Raw genomic sequence first — 18,554 nt, 5'->3', positions numbered from 1 at the left:
ATTATTATAATTTGATTTTGGGGGGAGAACGGAGGTGCTAACTCCCTTGTATATTTTAGTGAAGTTTTAGATAGTAGGAAGTGAGACATGGGGATAGACAAAGGAGGAGGAGAAACAGGTAGGAAGGGCACAGACAGTCGGTGAAGCCGAGGCTCAAACCCCCATGGCCATGGAGGGTATGTTTAGCCCGGAGTCAGGAGTGTTAATGTGGTGCCAGGCTATTGCAATATTGTAATAGATTCTGCTTACTAGTTTAAGTAGTGCACTATATGAGGCATAGGGTGCCATTTGGGATGCAGATATAGCTTTCAGTCCACATAAAGTTCATCCCTGCACCAGAAACCCATTCTGAAATGCATTCTCTGCAGACGTATAAACTGCAGAATGAAATTGGGATAGGGAGAGGAAAAACACAAACTCCGATGCTCTGGGCTGATTGCCTACTCGCGGGTCAGAGCCCCGGTGTCCAAACCACTGATGTTTTTGAGATGATCTGGCGAGTTCGGGAATCAGTGGGAAAAGACTCCTGGATTATTACCAGATGGGAAAGAGGCCCGGCGAGCTCCTTTCCTGTTCCTCCACTCAGCCTCCGCCTCCTGTTCATGAACTCGCCAAGCCATGGCTGCATCCCAAATGGCATGCTATTCCCTACATAATGCACAACTTTTGACGAGAGCCCTATGGACCCTGGTCAAAAGTAGTGTACTACATAGGTAATAGTGTGAGAGCGAGAGAAAGCGAGTGAGAGAGGCAGAGAGAGAACGAGTGCACAGTTACACCACAACACCCCCTAAAAAAAAAAAATCACATGGCTCCCCCCCAGTGGCACCCCCTCCCGCCTCCAAAACCGAACAGGAGAATCGAGAAACCTCCTGCACCCTTTCTCTGGTATGCCCCCACGTTGGCCTGTGCTCCTGTGGAATTCACATAAACCAAAGCTAATATTGATACACCTGCTGCCGGAAAAAGAAAAATACATACCTGGCTTTTCGTAACCCCAACTTATATTCATATTTCAGCTAAAAACCTAATTGAATAATGTTACAAATTAAAATGGGTGTCAAGCACATTGGATATGACAAGTGAGTTAGCTAGCTAGTAGTCTCCGAAATCATGCATAATTACATCAGATACCCGATTAAGTTCTGAGGAGAAATGTATGAGAAAATGTGCTAGAACGAGGAGCAGAAGCAGGGCGGTAGCTCCTCCCCCTTCTCTCTGCAAGTTTCAGTCAAGTCTACGGGCCCCCTCCCCTTCTCAATTTCGAAAGATGCGCATGCCACAAAGGATAAGCTAGGTAGCTACTTGACTATCTGTCATTCATTCCTTTGTTCCACTGCTGAGGAACTCATGAACTGCCTGCAGGGAGATGATACACCGGCATAGAATTGGATACAACAGAAACTGAAACTGTCTGAAACTGTCATATTCCCTCTAGTATACCACATTGAAGCATTAGAAGGGTCGGGACTGTGTGACATGATGTACAGTATGAGAGTAGATTATTTTATCAGTAGTTCGATGAGACAAACCATCTTCAGTGGCCTTGTGATTAGCGTGCACCTGAAATTGGAAGGTTGGGGGTTCAATCCCCAGTCGAGCCTTACCAAAGCCTCTAAAAATGGAAACGGATGCCTTTCTGTTTGACACTTAGCATTAAACAGATAGATTGGGGTTAGGGCCATGCGAAAGACTAGTGTCCTGTCCAGAGGGCGTGCTTGTACATCAAGCGGCCTCACACTACAGAAACAGGAGATACCCTATGGGCAGTTCTGGCTCGGACAAGACTTATCTGTTCAATTCTTACTTTTCTCCCCTATGATAGACTGTTACTTAGACCCATCATTTTTGACTCAATAATCCTGAGCTGAGCAGGCCTGATAATGGACAAAAGGATATGAGTGTGTGTAGGTATGTTAGTTTTGTTCATTTTGTGAGGAGAGACGTGGAGAGGAAATAGTAAGGGAATGAAAATGTGTGAGGTGTATGCATGTAGGAGTACGTGTGGATGTGTGATTGTGGTAAGGAGTGATTGAGGGTGCGAGACATATTGAGCACAGTGAGCATGTGTGTGTGTAACTTAAAGATGCACTGTCAAACATTTGTATAATTACAGCCAATAGTTTTGAAAGTAGCGCCCAGGAGCCGAATGTGGTCTACGAAAATTGTGTACTACGTCACAAACAGTGCCTTCGGAAAGTATTCAGACCCCTTGACTTTTTCCACATTTTGTTATGTTACAGCCTTACTCTAAAAATGTATTATATCATTTTTTCCCCTCATCAATCTACACACAATACCACATAATGACAAGCAAAAACAGAAAGACTGTTTTGCTAATTTATAAAAAAAAAAAAAAAAAAAAAAAAACTGTATTCAGACCCTTTACTCAATACTTTGTAGAAGCACCTTTGGCAGTGATTACAGCCTTGAGTCACCGTAGGGATGGTGCCAGGTTTGCTCTAGAAGTGACGCTTGGTATTCAGGCAAAGAGTTGAATCTTGCTTCTCATGGTTTGAGAGTCTTTGGGTGCCTTTTGGCAAACTCCAGGTGGGCTGTCATGTGCCTTTTACTGAGGAGTGGCTTCCGTCTGGCCATTCTACCCTAAAGGCCTAATTGGTGGTGCTGAAATCGTTGTCCTTCTGGAAGGTTCTCCCATCTCCACAGAGGAACTCCTTGGGTTCTTGGTCATCTCCCTGACCAAGGCCCTTCTCCCCGATTGCTCAGTTTGGCCTGGGTGGCCAGCTCTCGGAAGAGTCTTGGTGGTTCCAAACTTCTTCCATTTACGAATGATGGAGGCCACTGTGTTCTTGGGGACCTTTAATGCTGCCAACATTTTTTGGTACCCTTCCCTAGATCTGTGGCTTGACACAATCCTGTCTTGGAGCTCAACGGACAATTCCTTCAACCTCATGGCTTTGTTTTTGCTTTGGCATGCACTGTTAACTGTGGGAGCTTATAAAGAGGCGTGTGCCTTTCCAAATCATGTCCAATCAATTGAATGTACCACAAGTGGACTCCAAGTTGTAGAAACATCTTAAGGATGATCAATGGAAACAGGATGCACCTGAGCTCTTTTACAAAGGTTCTGAATAGTTACGTAAATTAGTTTATTTTTTATTTGCAAAAAAAATACAAAATAAACTGTTTTCGCTTTGTCATTATGGGGTATTGTGTGTAGATTGCTGAGGAATTTTGATTTATTTAATACATTTTAGAATAAGGCTGTAACATAACAAAATGTGGAAGAAGTCACTGTATGTGCACCACGTCATTGCTCTCTCCCTCTCTCTCTCTCTGCTGTGTCCACTGAGCCGTTGGTCCGCCCTGCAACCTCATTGGATAACGCTGGGCAGGCCTCTTGCTAGCCGTCACTCAAATGGCAAGGGGCAGAAGCTCATTGGCTGAAACTCAAATTACTAGGGGGCTGGTGCACGTGGGGAAAATGTAGGGGGGAAAAATGGCACCTATGAATTTTGTGGATTATTGAGGTAAAACAGTAATTCTGCTCATAGACTATGCAGGTTTAAACTACACTTTCACACATCCAGCCCAAAGTGGGAGGTCTAACAAATAAGCCAAAGTACCATTCAATCTCTTTAGGTATGATGCTTGGCCTTGATGACAGATGTGTGTGTGTGTGCCATTGAGTGTATGGGGCATATGGGTCCTGTATGTGTGGATAAGATTGAGATTGCTTGCTGCTAATGAATGGCGCATGCATGCACACAGATGATCTTCTACTCTAGCCCATTCAGGGTTGGACAGGAAAGGAGAGGAAAGACAGGCAAGATGGAAGGAAGTCATATAAGGCCCCGGAAGGACCAACAGGAAGCTGTAGCGACTAAACCAGACTTCTTTCCCAACCTATCCCAGGAGGTCTTTGCCCTGGAGCAAGCTCAGAACCCGTATTCATCAACAGTCTCAGAGTGCTGATCTAGGAACATGTCCTCCCTGTCCATACTAGTCTAATCTCAGTGAGATGTCAGAGATCAGTGTCTTGGGCTTTGGCACCGCTCTGGTATTTGCCAACTCCACCCCTACATCCACCACCACCACAATTCCTCCCCCCACTGCTATTCTTCCCTCAGACCCTTTTGATGAGCCACAGTGTACCCCCCTCTGGTCCAAGTGAGCCCTGGATCAAGCCCTGCTAATGGGGTTGGCTCAGGACATGGAGGGCTGGCAGGAGAGGAAGGTGAGGAAGATGGGGAAGGGGTGGGTGGGTAAGGGGAGCAAGAGAAAGGGAGAGAGAAAGTGAGGTGAAACCAGAGAGAGAGAGAGAAAGCGAGAGGGGAGGGCAAGGAAAGAAGGAAGCCAGTTGGACAGACATGGACAACTAGGGAAAGAGGAAAAGAGAGGGAAGAGGAAGTAGGGTGCATCCCATGGCCTCCGCTGAGGGTAGTCACTCCAATGGGCTCTCAGGGGACGGAGGGCTGTTCCCCGTGTTACACAACACATTCTTGTTCTCATCCGGCTCAAAGGACCGTTCCCCCACAGCCGGGGAAACGTTAGGGTAGGGTTTTTAACATCCCAAGTTAGTTGACTGTAAATCTCTCTGGATAAGAGGATCTGCTAAATGACATGAGTTTAATGTCACATGAAACATAGTAACTAGAATGTACATTAAAACAACTATTTTGTGGTGGGGTCTTTGAAGGTTGCCATGCAAAGATCAAAGGTCAAGGGTCAAGATTCTGGTCTTGGGCCGGACATTACTTCTGGAAAGGTGGGATTAAAACTGCCCCAGATAAATCTCTGCTGGGGGACAGACAGGGAGAGAGAAACACATGGGGAAAGATAAAAGGAAAGAGGGAAACAGAGACAAAAAGAGAGAGGAAGAGAGATAGAAAAAGATAAATACAAAGACGGAGAAAGAGAGAGTGAGACGGAGGCAAAGGGAGAAAGCCTCCTCACTAATCTGTCATCTGCCCCCTACCCATGTCAGATGCCCACTAGTATTGATGTTGTCGCACCAACTGGGCTAGGCACAACAAGCTACTCCCCACTTACAGCCATCCAGAACAGCCTATGATCCAAGATCATAAGACTTGGACACTGTCAAATGTGGAAGTACAACACATCTTCAATCAAAACAAATACATACACAATCAGGTTGTACTGTAATATCCTTTCATATATTTTTGAAAAATGATTAGTTGTTAGTTACAAACACAATCAATAGATTTGATTTATTCTTCGCTGCCCAGCCAAACCTCTTTTTTTTTCTCCCCTCACATCTTATGTCGGTCTCTCTCTCACTTTCTCTCCTCTTTCACTGTGCAGTGTATGGAGGTAGTGCCACGGTTGAGTTTGGCCCAGTGTGAGCATTTTGTGTGCACATGGCAGCCATATGTAGACATTTCTACAGCACTGCAGAAGCCAACAGAGACCTGAATTCCACTGCATCTATCCTATTGCCATCAGCACTCATTTCAAATGTCACCCGCGTTGTCCCCAAACAACCTTACACTTTGGCTCTTTTGCCAGGAATCTCAAGAGGCATTTCACCTAACCACACTGGCATCACAACAAACCAGCACACCACAGACAAGCATACACATACGCAACGCGAGCACGCACACTTACACACTCCCCACAGCATTTACAGAATTACAGAGAGAGCCCATTTTCAATTATCCAAATGTGAGAGCAATTCTGTTTTGATGATTAAATGTTATTACCCAAGATGAAATTGCCAGAAAAACAAAAAATGTACGGTCACCACTCCACCCAGAGTCAAATTTTCACACGTGGCATATAAATCATTGGCGTGTGCGTGCTGTGAAAACGACACTGGAATAAACCATTTAAGTCAATTAATGGAAGCTAAACATTCTGTATCAGGAAATGCTGTGGCATGCCCTAAATGGCTATTGTGAGGAGTGGTATCCATTAACTTCTCTGATGTGGTCTCCATTATACTTGTCCAAATCAATTGCAATTGTTCCCAGGTTCCTTTGGATTTGTTTGAGAGTTAGCGAACGGCACGGAAGGATCTCGAGAGGTTAGACCGAGAAGGTTGTAAAGAACCAAGAGGCACGAAGCCCAATATGCTGTGGTCTTGACATAAGAATGACATGAGTTAGCGAAATATGACACAATGTCCTATGCCTGTACTTCATGGTATCTGTGGACCAATCGGTGATGGTGTATGAAGATCAACATGGTTGAATCAATAAATGTATTTCTTGCAGTGTTTTACTCAGCTGGCACTACGAAATGTCGAGTGGCATGAGTGTACATATCCGAAAGGACTTAAGGCTATATGACACCGACTCTCAGTATCTCTAATAAAACAGGTGTCGGCCCCACTTTATATCGATAGTCCCATATCTGTTGACAAGCAACTGCTTGCCATGGTTACAGTTAGGTTTAGAATAAGGGTTAAGATAAGGTTTAAGTTTAGGATAAGTGTTAAGGTTAGGGCTAGGGTTATAGGATAGATAGTTGAAATGTTGTTGACAGTTACTGAACATCTACAAATGATCTATTTGGGACTATCCAAATAAAGTGTTACTGGGGTGCCAAAACATTTTAGAACTAAATCTATATAGTGACTTCTCTGGGAGACATCATTTGTGGAGTTCCAGGCCCCCTGAAAAACATACAGAGATGGTTTGCTCCACTGTTTGGCCCAGATATGTCACTCCTACTCCAAACTCCACCAAAGCTTAGTTCTCTTTGTGAAAAAAGGAGCTGCATTTCATAATAATAATCCCTCACTCCCAGTGACATGGAAACACACTCAGTTATGTTTTTCATTATATTTTCCCCCACTACTTTCTCCCTACTGTGTTGTGCTAAACTTCAGCTCAACATGACCTCGGTTTTGGTGTAAAGTCCTACAGGCAGATGATCAGATATCCAATTGACTTGATGTCTGGTGAACAAGTAAAACATGTCAGCAATTTGATTGCAGGATCAAACCAAGTATCCAGATAACTTACCAGTAGGTAAGACCGTTTAAGCAGATGCCCATACAGACGACCTGTCAACCAGTTGGCCATACATCAAGACCAGTTGAGCTAACCATTTGTCTAAATATTGGTTGACTCAAATTTTGATTGACAAGACTATTGAGTGAATGTGAAACCCAGACCAAAAAAAGATTTGGGGGATTTTCACGCACATTTAATCCATAGAATGGTCCTTTGGAGGAAGGCTTGTTGGGATATACTTAAAAAAATATATAAACGCAACATGTAAAATGCTGGTCCCATGTTTCATGAGCTGAAATAAAAGATTCCCGAAATTCTCCATATGCACAAAAAACATTGCTCTCAAATTTGGCGCACAAATTTGTTTTCATCCCTGATAGTGAGCATTTCTCCTTTGCCAAGATAATCCATCCACCTGACAGGTGTGGAATATCAACACTGATTAAACAGCATGATCATTACACAGGTGAACATTGTGATGGGGACAATAAAAGGCCATTCTAAAATGTGCAATTTTGTCACACAACCACAATGCCACGTCTCAAGTTGAGGGAGCATGCAATTGGCATGCTGAATGCAGGATTGTCCAACAAAGCTGTTGGCAGATAATTGAATGTTAATTTCTCTACCATAAGCCACCTCCAACATTGTTTTAGAGAATTTGTCAGTACGTCCAACCAGCCTCACAACCGCAGACCATGTGTAATCACACCATACCAGGACCTCCATATCCGGCTTCTCCACCTGCTGGATTGCCTGAGACCAGCCACCCGGACAGTCTGTCATAAAGCCCTTTTGTGGGGAAAAACTCATGTTGATTGGCTGGGCCTGGATCCCCAGTGGGTGGGATCCAATTACAATCTCGTCTCATTGCTGCAACTCCCCAACGGGGAGGCGAAAGTCTAGAGGCGAAAGTCGAGTCATGGGTTCTCCAAAACATGACCCGCCAAACCATGCTTCTTTTTTCTTCTTGAAACACCGTACATCTAGCGATCTGGTCAGCGTGCACTGCGCCCAGCCCGCCACAGGAGTCGCTAGTGCGCGATGAGACAGATATCCCTGCCGGCCAAACCTTCCCTAACCCGGACGATGCTAGGCCAATTGTGCGCCACCCCATGGGCCTCCCGGTCGCGGCCGGCTGCGACAGAGCCTGGGCTCGATCCCAGAGTCTCTGGTGGCACAGCTATCACTGTGAGGCAGTGCCTTAGACCACTGTGCCACCCGGGAGCCCCAAACCACGCTTCTTAACACCTGCCCACTTAACCCGGAAGCCACCATTACCATTCAACTGACGACTGAAGTCAGGCTGCAGGGGCCCGGCCACCACAAGGAGTCGCTAGAGAGCGATGAGTGCCACCGGCCAAACCCTCCTCTAACCCTGACAACACTGGGCGAATTGGGCGCCACCCTTCAGGACTCCCAGTCACGGCCAGTTGTGGGATCGTAGTGACGCAGCGGTCTAAGGCACTGCATAACAGTGCTAGAGGCATTACTACAGACCCTGGTTCGATTCCAGGCTGTATCACAACCGGCTGTGATTGGGAGTCCCATAGGGCGGCACACAATTGGCCCAGCGTCATCCGGCTTGGGTTTGGCCGGGGTAGGCCATCATTGTAAATAATTAACTGATAAATAAATATTTTTAAAAGATGGCTGGAATGGTAGGAAAGTTTGCATGCTTCATCCCATTTCTCCCATCATCTGATTCCTCCCTCCACAAGCCTCCACTGGTATATATACTGTAGTATAGGCTTGCACAACGCTCTTCCTGGAGCCCTAGGATTTCAGGCCAACCCAAATTCTTTAGCACATCTGATTCTACTTATCAGCTGCTCACCAAGACCTTGATCACGTTCCCCTGCTCAGACGTTGCATGCATCAACCAAATGGTTGCATGTCATCAGCTGTGCAGTCGGCCTCCAGATTGCTATAATATATGATGTGGTTAGTTGATTCGTATAATAGCTGGAACAGAATACCTGGAAAGGAGTCAAACGTGTTTGATACCATTCCATTTATTCCATTCCAGGCATTACAATGAGCCCTTCCTCCTATAGCTCCTCCCAACAGCCGCCACTGTATGTAAAATACCTATCCATTGTAAGATCTGGTATGCGTCAGCAACGTCTGAGCAGGGAAACACAACCTTTAACTAGCTGAATCAGGTATGTTAGGTTAGGGTTGGACTCCAGGAAGAGGGTTGGGCAGCCCTGCTGTTGTTGATGATGGAAATATGTTTTTCCTCCCCAACTCACCACCAGTTCAGAGAAACGTGCGTGTAGTTCCTCGGCCGGGGGCATGGGGGCACTGAACTCCAGCAACTGCAGGGGCACGCTGTCCTTCAGGTTGATCTCCAGGGGCTCGCTGCTGCCAAAGCAGCACAGGAACCCCAGGGCGGGGCGCGTCCGCTTCCGCGGGGGCATCGTGGACCACTGGAGAGTAGGGGACGAGAGGGGTAAGGGGGGGGGGGGGGGAGTAAAGGGGTGGTGAGGCTGCTATCTAGGGGGCATGATCTGAAAGACAAGAGAGAAAGAGAGGTAAGGCTAGAATTAGGGCTAAACAACCCAAGAGGGTGGCTTGTCATGGCAACATTGTGTGTTGCATCATTGTTGAGAACTTCACAGCCTGAAATACGCAAAGATATAGTCTTGTACAATCACAGAACCTGCAAAGGAGTAAAAAAAAGCAGGCATAATAATATGGATACTGTGAATCAATATTACAGCCTCATCTGCAATCATGTTGATAGCCATATCCTCTTCCCTGACTCACCTTTTATATTTTCTTTCCAATTTGTTGTACTGGTATATAATGGGACACAAGGTTTGCCAGATCTTCCCCCAACAATATTCCTAGGTAAGCAGGTTACAGTAAGTTGCCATAAACCCGTGAATGAAGGGCCAGCGAGAAAGTAAAAAAGTGAAGAAAAAAAAACAGAAAACCCTCTCACTGAGCCAAGAATGATGATGCGTTTCTTTCTATAAAACCACACTGAACCCCTCACTGTCCACTCAAGGGGCCAGACTATTTTCCCCACCTTCTCGCTCTATCCATCCCTCCATGTCGCGCAGGGGGGTATAAGGGAAGGGATGGGCCACAGCGGCCTGAGATGCGGTCTGCTGGGACTGGCACCCATCTCCTCTGTGCAGTCGCACAGGCCCCATCTGGCCTTCTTCGACCACCTACAACGAGGCCTCTGTCTGTGTGGGGCGAGGGCGCAGGCAGTGGCACTAAAAGCTGGCCGTACCATGTTTGCTCCTTCACTCAAGCAGCATAAAAAAAGATGGGGATGGGGGAGGACAAGACAGGTAAAGGACTGTTTGCGTAGCAATGGGCTGGCTATACTCAGTGACAGAGTCCAAAATAAGGGCAGATTTTTCAATGAGACTAGGCGACGGGAGGACTTCCGAGCTGCAGAGATTAGAAAAGGATATAGGTGGTCGGTTGCGTATGAATGCTTACTCCCATACCGGTGTTGCACATGTAGGCACAGACGCACGCACAGGTGTATTTATAATCATTCACAAAGCATAATAATCTATAAGCATTTGTAAGACATAACATCGGCCCACTATTCCCGTTACTTTTAACCAGAGGCCATGCATCTCTCTTGCAGGTTCCCTAAGCTTTTTCTCAACGTAGGAGTGAGTTTCCAGTGCACTCTCTAAAAATATATGGTAGTAAATTCTTTATGAATATGCTCCTTTCTCAACAGAGTCTGGGGGGGGGAAAAGCTACAAAAAAAAAACCTTGGTTCCTCTAGTTCCTCTCTCTTATTTGTTTTTCAACCTCCGACACCTGCTCTCTCTTTATAAGCAAATTAAGAAACATTACAATAGTTACTGAAACAGAAGCACGTTATATAGGTGGTCAGGCACTCAGGAAGAATCAAATGTTTCCCATAGAGTCCATGGAAATGATAGGGTAATCAACAGAATGTTGTTTGCCAATGAGAAATAACAGACTTGCTCTGACCCTCCTAAGTAAAAAAAAATATTTGTGTGTATGTGTGGCTGTGCTCAATGTGTCTTTGGAGGTTTGCAAGCCAGTACATCAATATATACTGGTTTATACATTATACAGTATGTGCGAGTTTGACATTGCATCTGTGTGTGTGTTTGTACAGGCACAAATACTTGGGCACACACACGGGTACAGACAAAAAAACAGACAAGCCGTAAACATTTGCAGGGGAGGTGTGACATTCCAACGCTATCAATGAACCCATGAAAAACACCTGGTAGTAGCATTGGGCTAGCGATGTCTTAATGTTACTCAGGTGTTTACATCAGCTTTGCGGTCAGATTCCACGGTAACAGAATTGAGCTGAGACTGATTTTTGACTTAAAAGACCATTGATTTCAAAGTTTAACAAACCATACAACTCCACGCACAAGGACTACTTTTAACCATTTACACTGAACATGTTACAAAAACACATTTACTGAAAGAACTGTGCAGACGCAAGGTTTAGTAACAGAATTTCTATAAAATCATTTTTGTGTGACCACATTTTCTTAAAACTCAGCTGTGACATGACACAATGACTTTGAAAAAAATATTTTGGTTATTGTGTGAAGGGGATTTACACATGGTAACGGAATTGCTGTAATGGAATTTCATCATGGGTTCCTGATCTGTACTACACAGAAATGTATAATTATGGATATGAATATAATTCTCTTCATGGTGATGCATCCTAAAATAGGTACACAAAGATATATATATGCAATATCCTCCTTTGCATTTTGAGGTTCTATCCTGCACACAAGCTATTATTTTAATGAGCTCTGCCCCCAAACAAGACCAAAATTGGTTAGTCCGGACCTGACCAAATCTGAACCAATCATAGACGTCTATAGTACAGTACAGCACAGTACAGTAGAATTCAGTATAGTTCAGTAGAGTGTTGTTCATTACAGTACAGTATAGTTCACTACAATACAATAGTGTACTCAACTCTAGTCTGGTCTACTGTGTACTGAACTATATTTTACTGTACTGTACTGAACTATAATCTACATTTCTTTACCATACTCTACTGTGCTGTACTGTCCAAACTTGTGAACCCAACTGTGGTTTGTGACTACTATGATTTCCTATTGTAGCCAATTCAACTGCAGAAATTCCGTTACCAATTTTGCTGGAAATTCCGTTACCGATTTGGTAACGAAATTTCGAGTTTGAATAACTGAATAATTAATAAAACAAATTACATCAGTAAAAACACTATAACTAATTGGTCGGTCTAACTTTACGTGTTACTTCTGTGAACTTATATGTTAAAGATATGTGGGGTTTTGGTAAGAGAATGTCAAGGAACAAGGCAATGTTTTTTAAACTTACAGAAGGCAGAAACATTTATCAAAAACTAAATATAAGTGTTGATATTAGTTGGCAGGGGACTAAGAGCCCTTTTCTATCCGTTTGACCAGAAATCAAAGCCTATGCATATTCCTAATTTTAGAATGGATAATGGTTGAAAAATGTATTCATATGCCATTAATTTCTCAAAAATAGACTCTTAGCTTTCATTTGACACACAATTTGACATGCTTCTATGAACTCCACATTTTGGGGTGGCAGGGTAGCCTAGTGGTTAGAGCGCTGGACTAGTAACCGGAAGGTTTCAAGTTCAAACCCCCGAGCTGACAAGAGTCTGTCGTTCTGCTCATGAACACAGGCAGTTAACCCACTAGGCCATCATTGAAAATAAGAATTTGTTCTTAACTGACTTGCCTAGTTAAATAAATGTTAAATAAAACATGCTCATGGGTTCTTTTACATAGAAATTACCATAGTGTTAGCCTTGCCAGCCTCTTCCATCAATCTGCAGGCTTAGCTGTCTGTCAATGGGGACAGGGTCTTAAAAGGGGCAATTTGGGATAGCTTAGAAATGCCTCATGAGTTTAATTCAATGGTCAGACTTTATCAGAACCCAGAATATCTGGTTTTACTCTGTTTTTGTACATAAAAACTATAGCTTTAAAGCATGGTTAAAACTATAATTTTGTTGTCCTGGATGGTCAGTCCTTGCATCCATTGCTGGTTCTCTCAATTTGAGAGTGGTTACATTTCTCCAATCGCATCAATCAGCTGTTCATCCAAAATTCCCCGGCTGGTCATGTAATACTTCCCACTGGAGACAGGAAGTCCTGCATCTAGCCGTCCTCCTGCTTCCATTTGCCACTCTCTAAATTAAGTGAAAATGTCACAAAAATTTTGACACACATCCCATAAAGCAGGACTTAATACACTGACCAGATGTGGCCATACATCACACGTCAACTGCCACCAGAGTCGTTCATCTGCAGGCCAGGGTAGCATTTTCTGTCAACTAAACTGAGCTGGAACATGCAAAAAACATCCCTTCTCTATCCCTGTGATGAATAACGATGAGTTTCCTTGAGATCTCTCCAAGCTGTGCAAGTATGTACAGGTGCGTGTGTCATGAACGAGTATGAAGGGAGAAATTATAAGCATATGAGTGTGTGTGTGCGGTGTGCACGTGTGTGTGTGTGGTTGTATGAAAGAGTGTATGAAAGCAGAAAAAGTGTGTGTCCATGTGTGAGCACGTGTGTGTTGAGAATGTACACTGAGTATATGAAACATTAAGAACACCTGCTCTTTCCATGACATAGACTGATCTAGTGAATCCAGGTGAAAGCTATGATCCCTTACTGATGACACTTGTTAAATCCACTTCAACGGGTTAGATGAAGAGGGGACAGGTCAAAGAAGGATTTTAAGCTTTTAGACAATTGGGAAAGTGTGACGTTGAGGGTGAATGGGCAAGATAAAATATCTAAGTACCTTTGAATGGGGTATGGTAGTTTTATTTTATTTCATCTTTATTTAACCAGGTAGGCTAGTTGAGAACAAGTTCTCATTTACAACTACGACCTGGCCAAGAATAAAGCAAAGCAGTTCGACACATACAACAACACAGAATTACAGGTAAGATAAGGGAGGTAAAGGCAATAAATAGGCCATGGTGGCGAAGTAAATTACAATATACCAATTAAACACTGGAGTGACTGCCCCTGAACAGGCAGTTAACCCACTGTTCCCAGGCCGTCATTGAAAATAAGAATGTGTTCTTAACTGACTTGCCTGGTTAAATAAAGGTCAAATAAAAAATAAAAAATTTGATGTACAGAAGATGAATGTGCAAGTAGAAATACTGGGGTGCAAGTAGAAATACTGGGGTGCAAAGGAGCAAGATAAATAAATAAATGCAGTATAGGGATGAGGTAGTTGGATGGGCTATATTACAGATGGGCTATGTACAGGTGCAGTGATCTGTGAGTTGCTTTGACAGCTGGTGCTTAAAGCTAGTGAGGGAGATATGAATCTCCAGCTTCAGTGATTTTTGCAGTTCGTTCCAGTCATTGGCAGCAGAGAACTGGAAGGAAAGGCGGCCAAAGTAGGAATTGGCTTTGGGGGTGACTAGTGAGATATACCTGCTGGAGCGCGTGCTACGGGTGGGTGCTGCTATGGTGACCAGTGAGCTGAGATAAGGCGGGGCTTTACCTAGCAGAAACTTGAAGATGACCTGGAGCCAGTGGGTTTGGCGACAAGTATGAAGCGAGGACCAGCCAATGAGAGTGTACAGGTCGCAATGGTGGGTGGTATATGGGGCTTTGGTGACAAAACGGATGGCACTGTGATAGACTGCATCCAATTTGTTGAGTAGAGTGTTGGAGGCTATTTTGTAATTGACATCACCGAAGTCGAGGATCGGTAGGATGGTCAGTTTTACAAGGGTATGTTTGGCAGCATGAATGAAGGATGCTTTCATGCGAAAAAGCCGATTCTAGATTTAAATTTGGATTGGAGATGCTTAATGTGAATCTGGAGGGAGAGTTTACAGTCTAACCAGACACCTAGGTATTTGTAGTTGTCCACATATATTAGTTGTCCGCACATGTCGTTGTCCACGTAATAGGTGCCAGATGCACCGGTTTGTGTCAAGAACTGCAACACTGCTGGGTTTTTCACGCTCAACAGTTTCCTGTGTGTAACAAGATGGGTCCACCACCCAAAGGACATCCAGCCAACTTGACAACGGTGGTAAGCAATGGAGTCAACATGGGCGAGCATCCCTGTGGAACGCTTTCGACACCTTGTAGAGTCCCGACAAATTAAGTCTGTTCTGACGGCAAAAGGGGTGGGGGTGTGCAACTCAATATTAGGATGGTGTTCCTAATGTTTGATATACTCAGTGTATAAGCATATGAGTGTGAGTGTGTGTGTGTATTTGCATGAACAAGTGTATGAAAGCAGAAAGTATGTGTGCATATGGGTGTGTGAGTGTAAGCACATGAGTGTGTGTATACTATATCTCCAGCCTCCTAGAGAGGACCACGTGTGGCCAGTCTTCACTCAGCAACAGTCCCCCTGGCTCTCTTCCAACCATGCCCAGGAAATCCCCAGCTGTGTGTGTGTGTGTGTGTGTGTGAGGGGGAGTAGGTAGAGAGAGATGTGTAGAGAGAGAGAGAGAGATGTGTAGAGAGAGAGATGTGTAGAGAGAGAGAGATGTGTAGAGAGAGAGAGATGTGTAGAGAGAGACAGAGATGTGTAGAGAGAGAGAGAGATGTGTAGAGAGAGAGAGAGAGTGTAGAGAGAGAGAGATGTGTAGAGAGAGAGATGTGTAGAGAGAGAGAGATGTGTAGAGAGAGAGAGATGTGTAGAGAGAGAGATGTGTAGAGAGAGAGATGTGTAGAGAGAGAGATGTGTAGAGAGAGAGATGTGTAGAGAGAGAGATGTGTAGAGAGAGAGAGATGTGTAGAGAGAGAGATGGTGTAGAGAGAGAGAGATGTGTAGAGAGAGAGAGATGTGTAGAGAGAGAGAGATGTGTAGAGAGAGAGAGATGTGTAGAGAGAGAGAGATGTGTAGAGAGAGAGATGTTGTAGAGAGAGCAAGCGAGAGCGAGAGAGACGTGTAGAGAGAGAGAGAGAGATGTGTAGAGAGAGAGAGATGTGTAGAGAGAGAGAGAGATGTGTAGAGAGAGAGAGAGATGTGTAGAGAGAGAGAGAGATGTGTAGAGAGAGAGAGAGATGTGTAGAGAGAGAGAGAGATGGTTGTAGAGAGAGAGAGAGAGATGTGTAGAGAGAGAAGAGATGTGTAGAGAGAGAGAGATGTGTAGAGAGAGATGTGTAGAGAGAGAGAGATGTGTAGAGAGAGAGAGATGTGTAGAGAGAGAGAGATGTGTAGAGAGAGAGAGATGTGTAGAGAGAGAGAGATGTGTAGAGAGAGAGCGAGGTGTAGAGAGGAGCGAGGTGTAGAGAGAGAGCGAGATGTGTAGAGAGGCGAGAGAGAGAGAGATGTGTAGAGAGAGAGCAAGAGAGAGAGATGGTAAGAGAGAGCGAGAGAGAGAAGATGTGTAGAGAGAGAGAGAGATGTGTAGAGAGAGAGAGAGATGTGTAGAGAGAGAGAGAGATGTGTAGAGAGAGAGAGATGTGTAGAGAGAGAGATGTGTAGAGAGAGAGAGAATGTGTAGAGAGAGATGTGTAGAGAGAGAGAGAGATGTGTAGAGAGAGAGAGAGATGTGTAGAGAGAGAGAGAGAGATGTGTAGAGAGAGAGAGAGATGTGTAGAGAGAGAGAGATGTGTTAGAGCAGAGAGAGATGTGTAGAGAGAGAGAGATGTGTAGAGAGAGAGAGATGTGTAGAGAGAGAGAGATGTGTAGAGAGAGAGAGATGTGTAGAGAGAGAGCGAGGTGTAGAGAGAGAGAGCGAGGTGTAGAGAGAGAGCGAGATGTGTAGAGAGCGGAGAGAGAGAGAGATGTGTAGAGAGAGAGCAAGAGAGAGAGATGTGTAGAGAGAGAGCGAGAGAGAGAGAGATGTGTAGAGAGAGAGAGAGAGATGTGTAGAGAGAGAGAGATGTGTAGAGAGAGAGAGATGTGTAAGAGAGAGAGAGCGATGTGTAAGAGAGAGAGGTGTAGAGAGAGAGAGGTGTAGAGAGAGAGCCGAGGTGTAGAGAGAGAGCGAGTGTAGAGAGAGAGAGATGTGTTAGAGAGAGAGCGAGAGAGAGAGAGATGTGTAGAGAGAGAGCAAGAGAGAGAGATGTGTAGAGAGAGAGAGAGAGATGTGTAGAGAGAGAGAGAGAGATGTGTAAGAGAGAGAGAGATGTGTAGACGAGAGAGAGAGATGTGTTAGAGAGAGAGAGATGTTGTAGAGAGAGAGAGATGTGTAGAGAGAGAGAGATGTGTAGAGAGGAGAGAGATGTGTTAGAGAGAGAGAGATGTGTAGAGAGAGAGATGTGTAGAGAGAGAGAGAGATGTGTAGAGAGAGAGAGAGAGAGAGATGTGTAGAGAGAGAGATGTGTACGAGAGAGAGAGAGATGTGTGTAGAGAGAGAGAGAGATGTGTAGAGAGAGAGAGAGAGATGTGTAGAGAGAGAGAGAGATGTGTAGAGAGAGAGAGAGAGATGTGTAGAGAGAGAGAGAGATGTGTAGAGAGAGAGATGTGTAGAGAGAGAGATGTGTAGAGAGAGAGAGATGTGTAGAGAGAGAGAGAGATGTAGAGAGAGAGATGTGTAGAGAAGAGAGAGATGTGTAGAGAGAGAGAGATGTGTAGAGAGAGAGAGAGATGTGTAGAGAGAGGTGTAGAGAGAGAGCGAGGTGTAGAGAGAGAGCGAGGTGTAGAGAGAGAGAGATGTGTAGAGAGCGAGAGAGAGAGAGATGTGTAGAGAGAGAGCAAGAGAGAGAGATGTGTAGAGAGAGAGAGAGATGTGTAGAGAGAGATGTGTAGAGAGAGATGTGTAGAGAGAGAGAGAGAGATGTGTAGAGAGAGAGAGATGTGTAGAGAGAGAGAGAGATGTGTAGAGAGAGAGAGATGTGTAGAGAGAGAGAGAGAGATGTGTAGAGAGAGAGAGAGATGTGTAGAGAGAGAGCGAGAGAGATGTGTAGAGAGAGAGAGAGGGCGAGGTGTAGAGAGAGAGAGATGTGTAGAGAGAGAGATGTGTAGAGAGAGAGAGAGAGAGATGTGTAGAGAGAGAGAGAGCGAGGTGTAGAGAGAGAGAGAGCGAGGTGTAGAGAGAGAGAGAGATGTGTAGAGAGAGAGATGTGTAGAGAGAGAGATGTGGAGAGAGAGATGTGTAGAGAGAGATGTGTAGAGAGAGAGATGTGTAGAGAGAGAGATGTGTAGAGAGAGAGATGTGTAGAGAGAGAGATGTGTAGCAGAGAGAGAGATGTGTAGAGAGAGAGATGTAGAGAGAGAGCGAGGTGTAGAGAGAGAGCGAGGTGTAGAGAGAGAGAGATGTGTAGAGAGCGAGAGAGAGAGAGATGTGTAGAGAGAGAGAGCAAGAGAGAGAGATGTGTAGAGAGAGAGCGAGAGAGAGAGATGTGTAGAGAGAGAGCGAGAGAGAGAGAGATGTGTAGAGAGAGAGAGCAAGAGAGAGAGATGTGTAGAGAGAGAGCGAGAGAGAGAGAGATGTGTAGAGAGAGAGATGTGTAGAGAGAGAGATGTGTAGAGAGAGAGAGAGAGATGTGTAGAGAGAGAGAGAGATGTGTAGAGAGAGAGAGAGATGTGTAGAGAGAGAGAGAGATGTGTTAGAGAGAGAGAGAGAGATGTGTAGAGAGAGAGAGAGAGATGTGTAGAGAGAGAGAGCGA

General features: G+C 44.7%; 1 protein-coding gene across 3 annotated transcripts in view; it reads right to left on the bottom strand.

Annotated features, from left to right (window-relative positions):
• The window catches only part of daam2 (dishevelled associated activator of morphogenesis 2), a 275,857-nt gene that overhangs the window by 120,748 nt on the left and 136,555 nt on the right, over window positions 1-18,554 (bottom strand). For 2 of the 3 annotated variants that reach the window (XM_031830538.1, XM_020489369.2), the window contains exon 2: window positions 9,197-9,454. In XM_031830538.1, the coding sequence (XP_031686398.1) occupies window positions 9,197-9,364 (168 nt within the window). In that variant the 5' untranslated portion in view covers window positions 9,365-9,454. Of the gene's footprint in view, window positions 1-9,196; window positions 9,455-18,554 lie in introns of those variants that run through there. The other variant, XM_031830539.1, reaches the window with a different exon arrangement.

Source organism: Oncorhynchus kisutch, linkage group LG8, assembly GCF_002021735.2.
Source record: "Oncorhynchus kisutch isolate 150728-3 linkage group LG8, Okis_V2, whole genome shotgun sequence".
NCBI lineage: Eukaryota > Metazoa > Chordata > Actinopteri > Salmoniformes > Salmonidae > Oncorhynchus > Oncorhynchus kisutch.
Note: the sequence above shows the minus strand (reverse complement) of the source record. Positions and strands in the feature narration are given on the sequence as shown.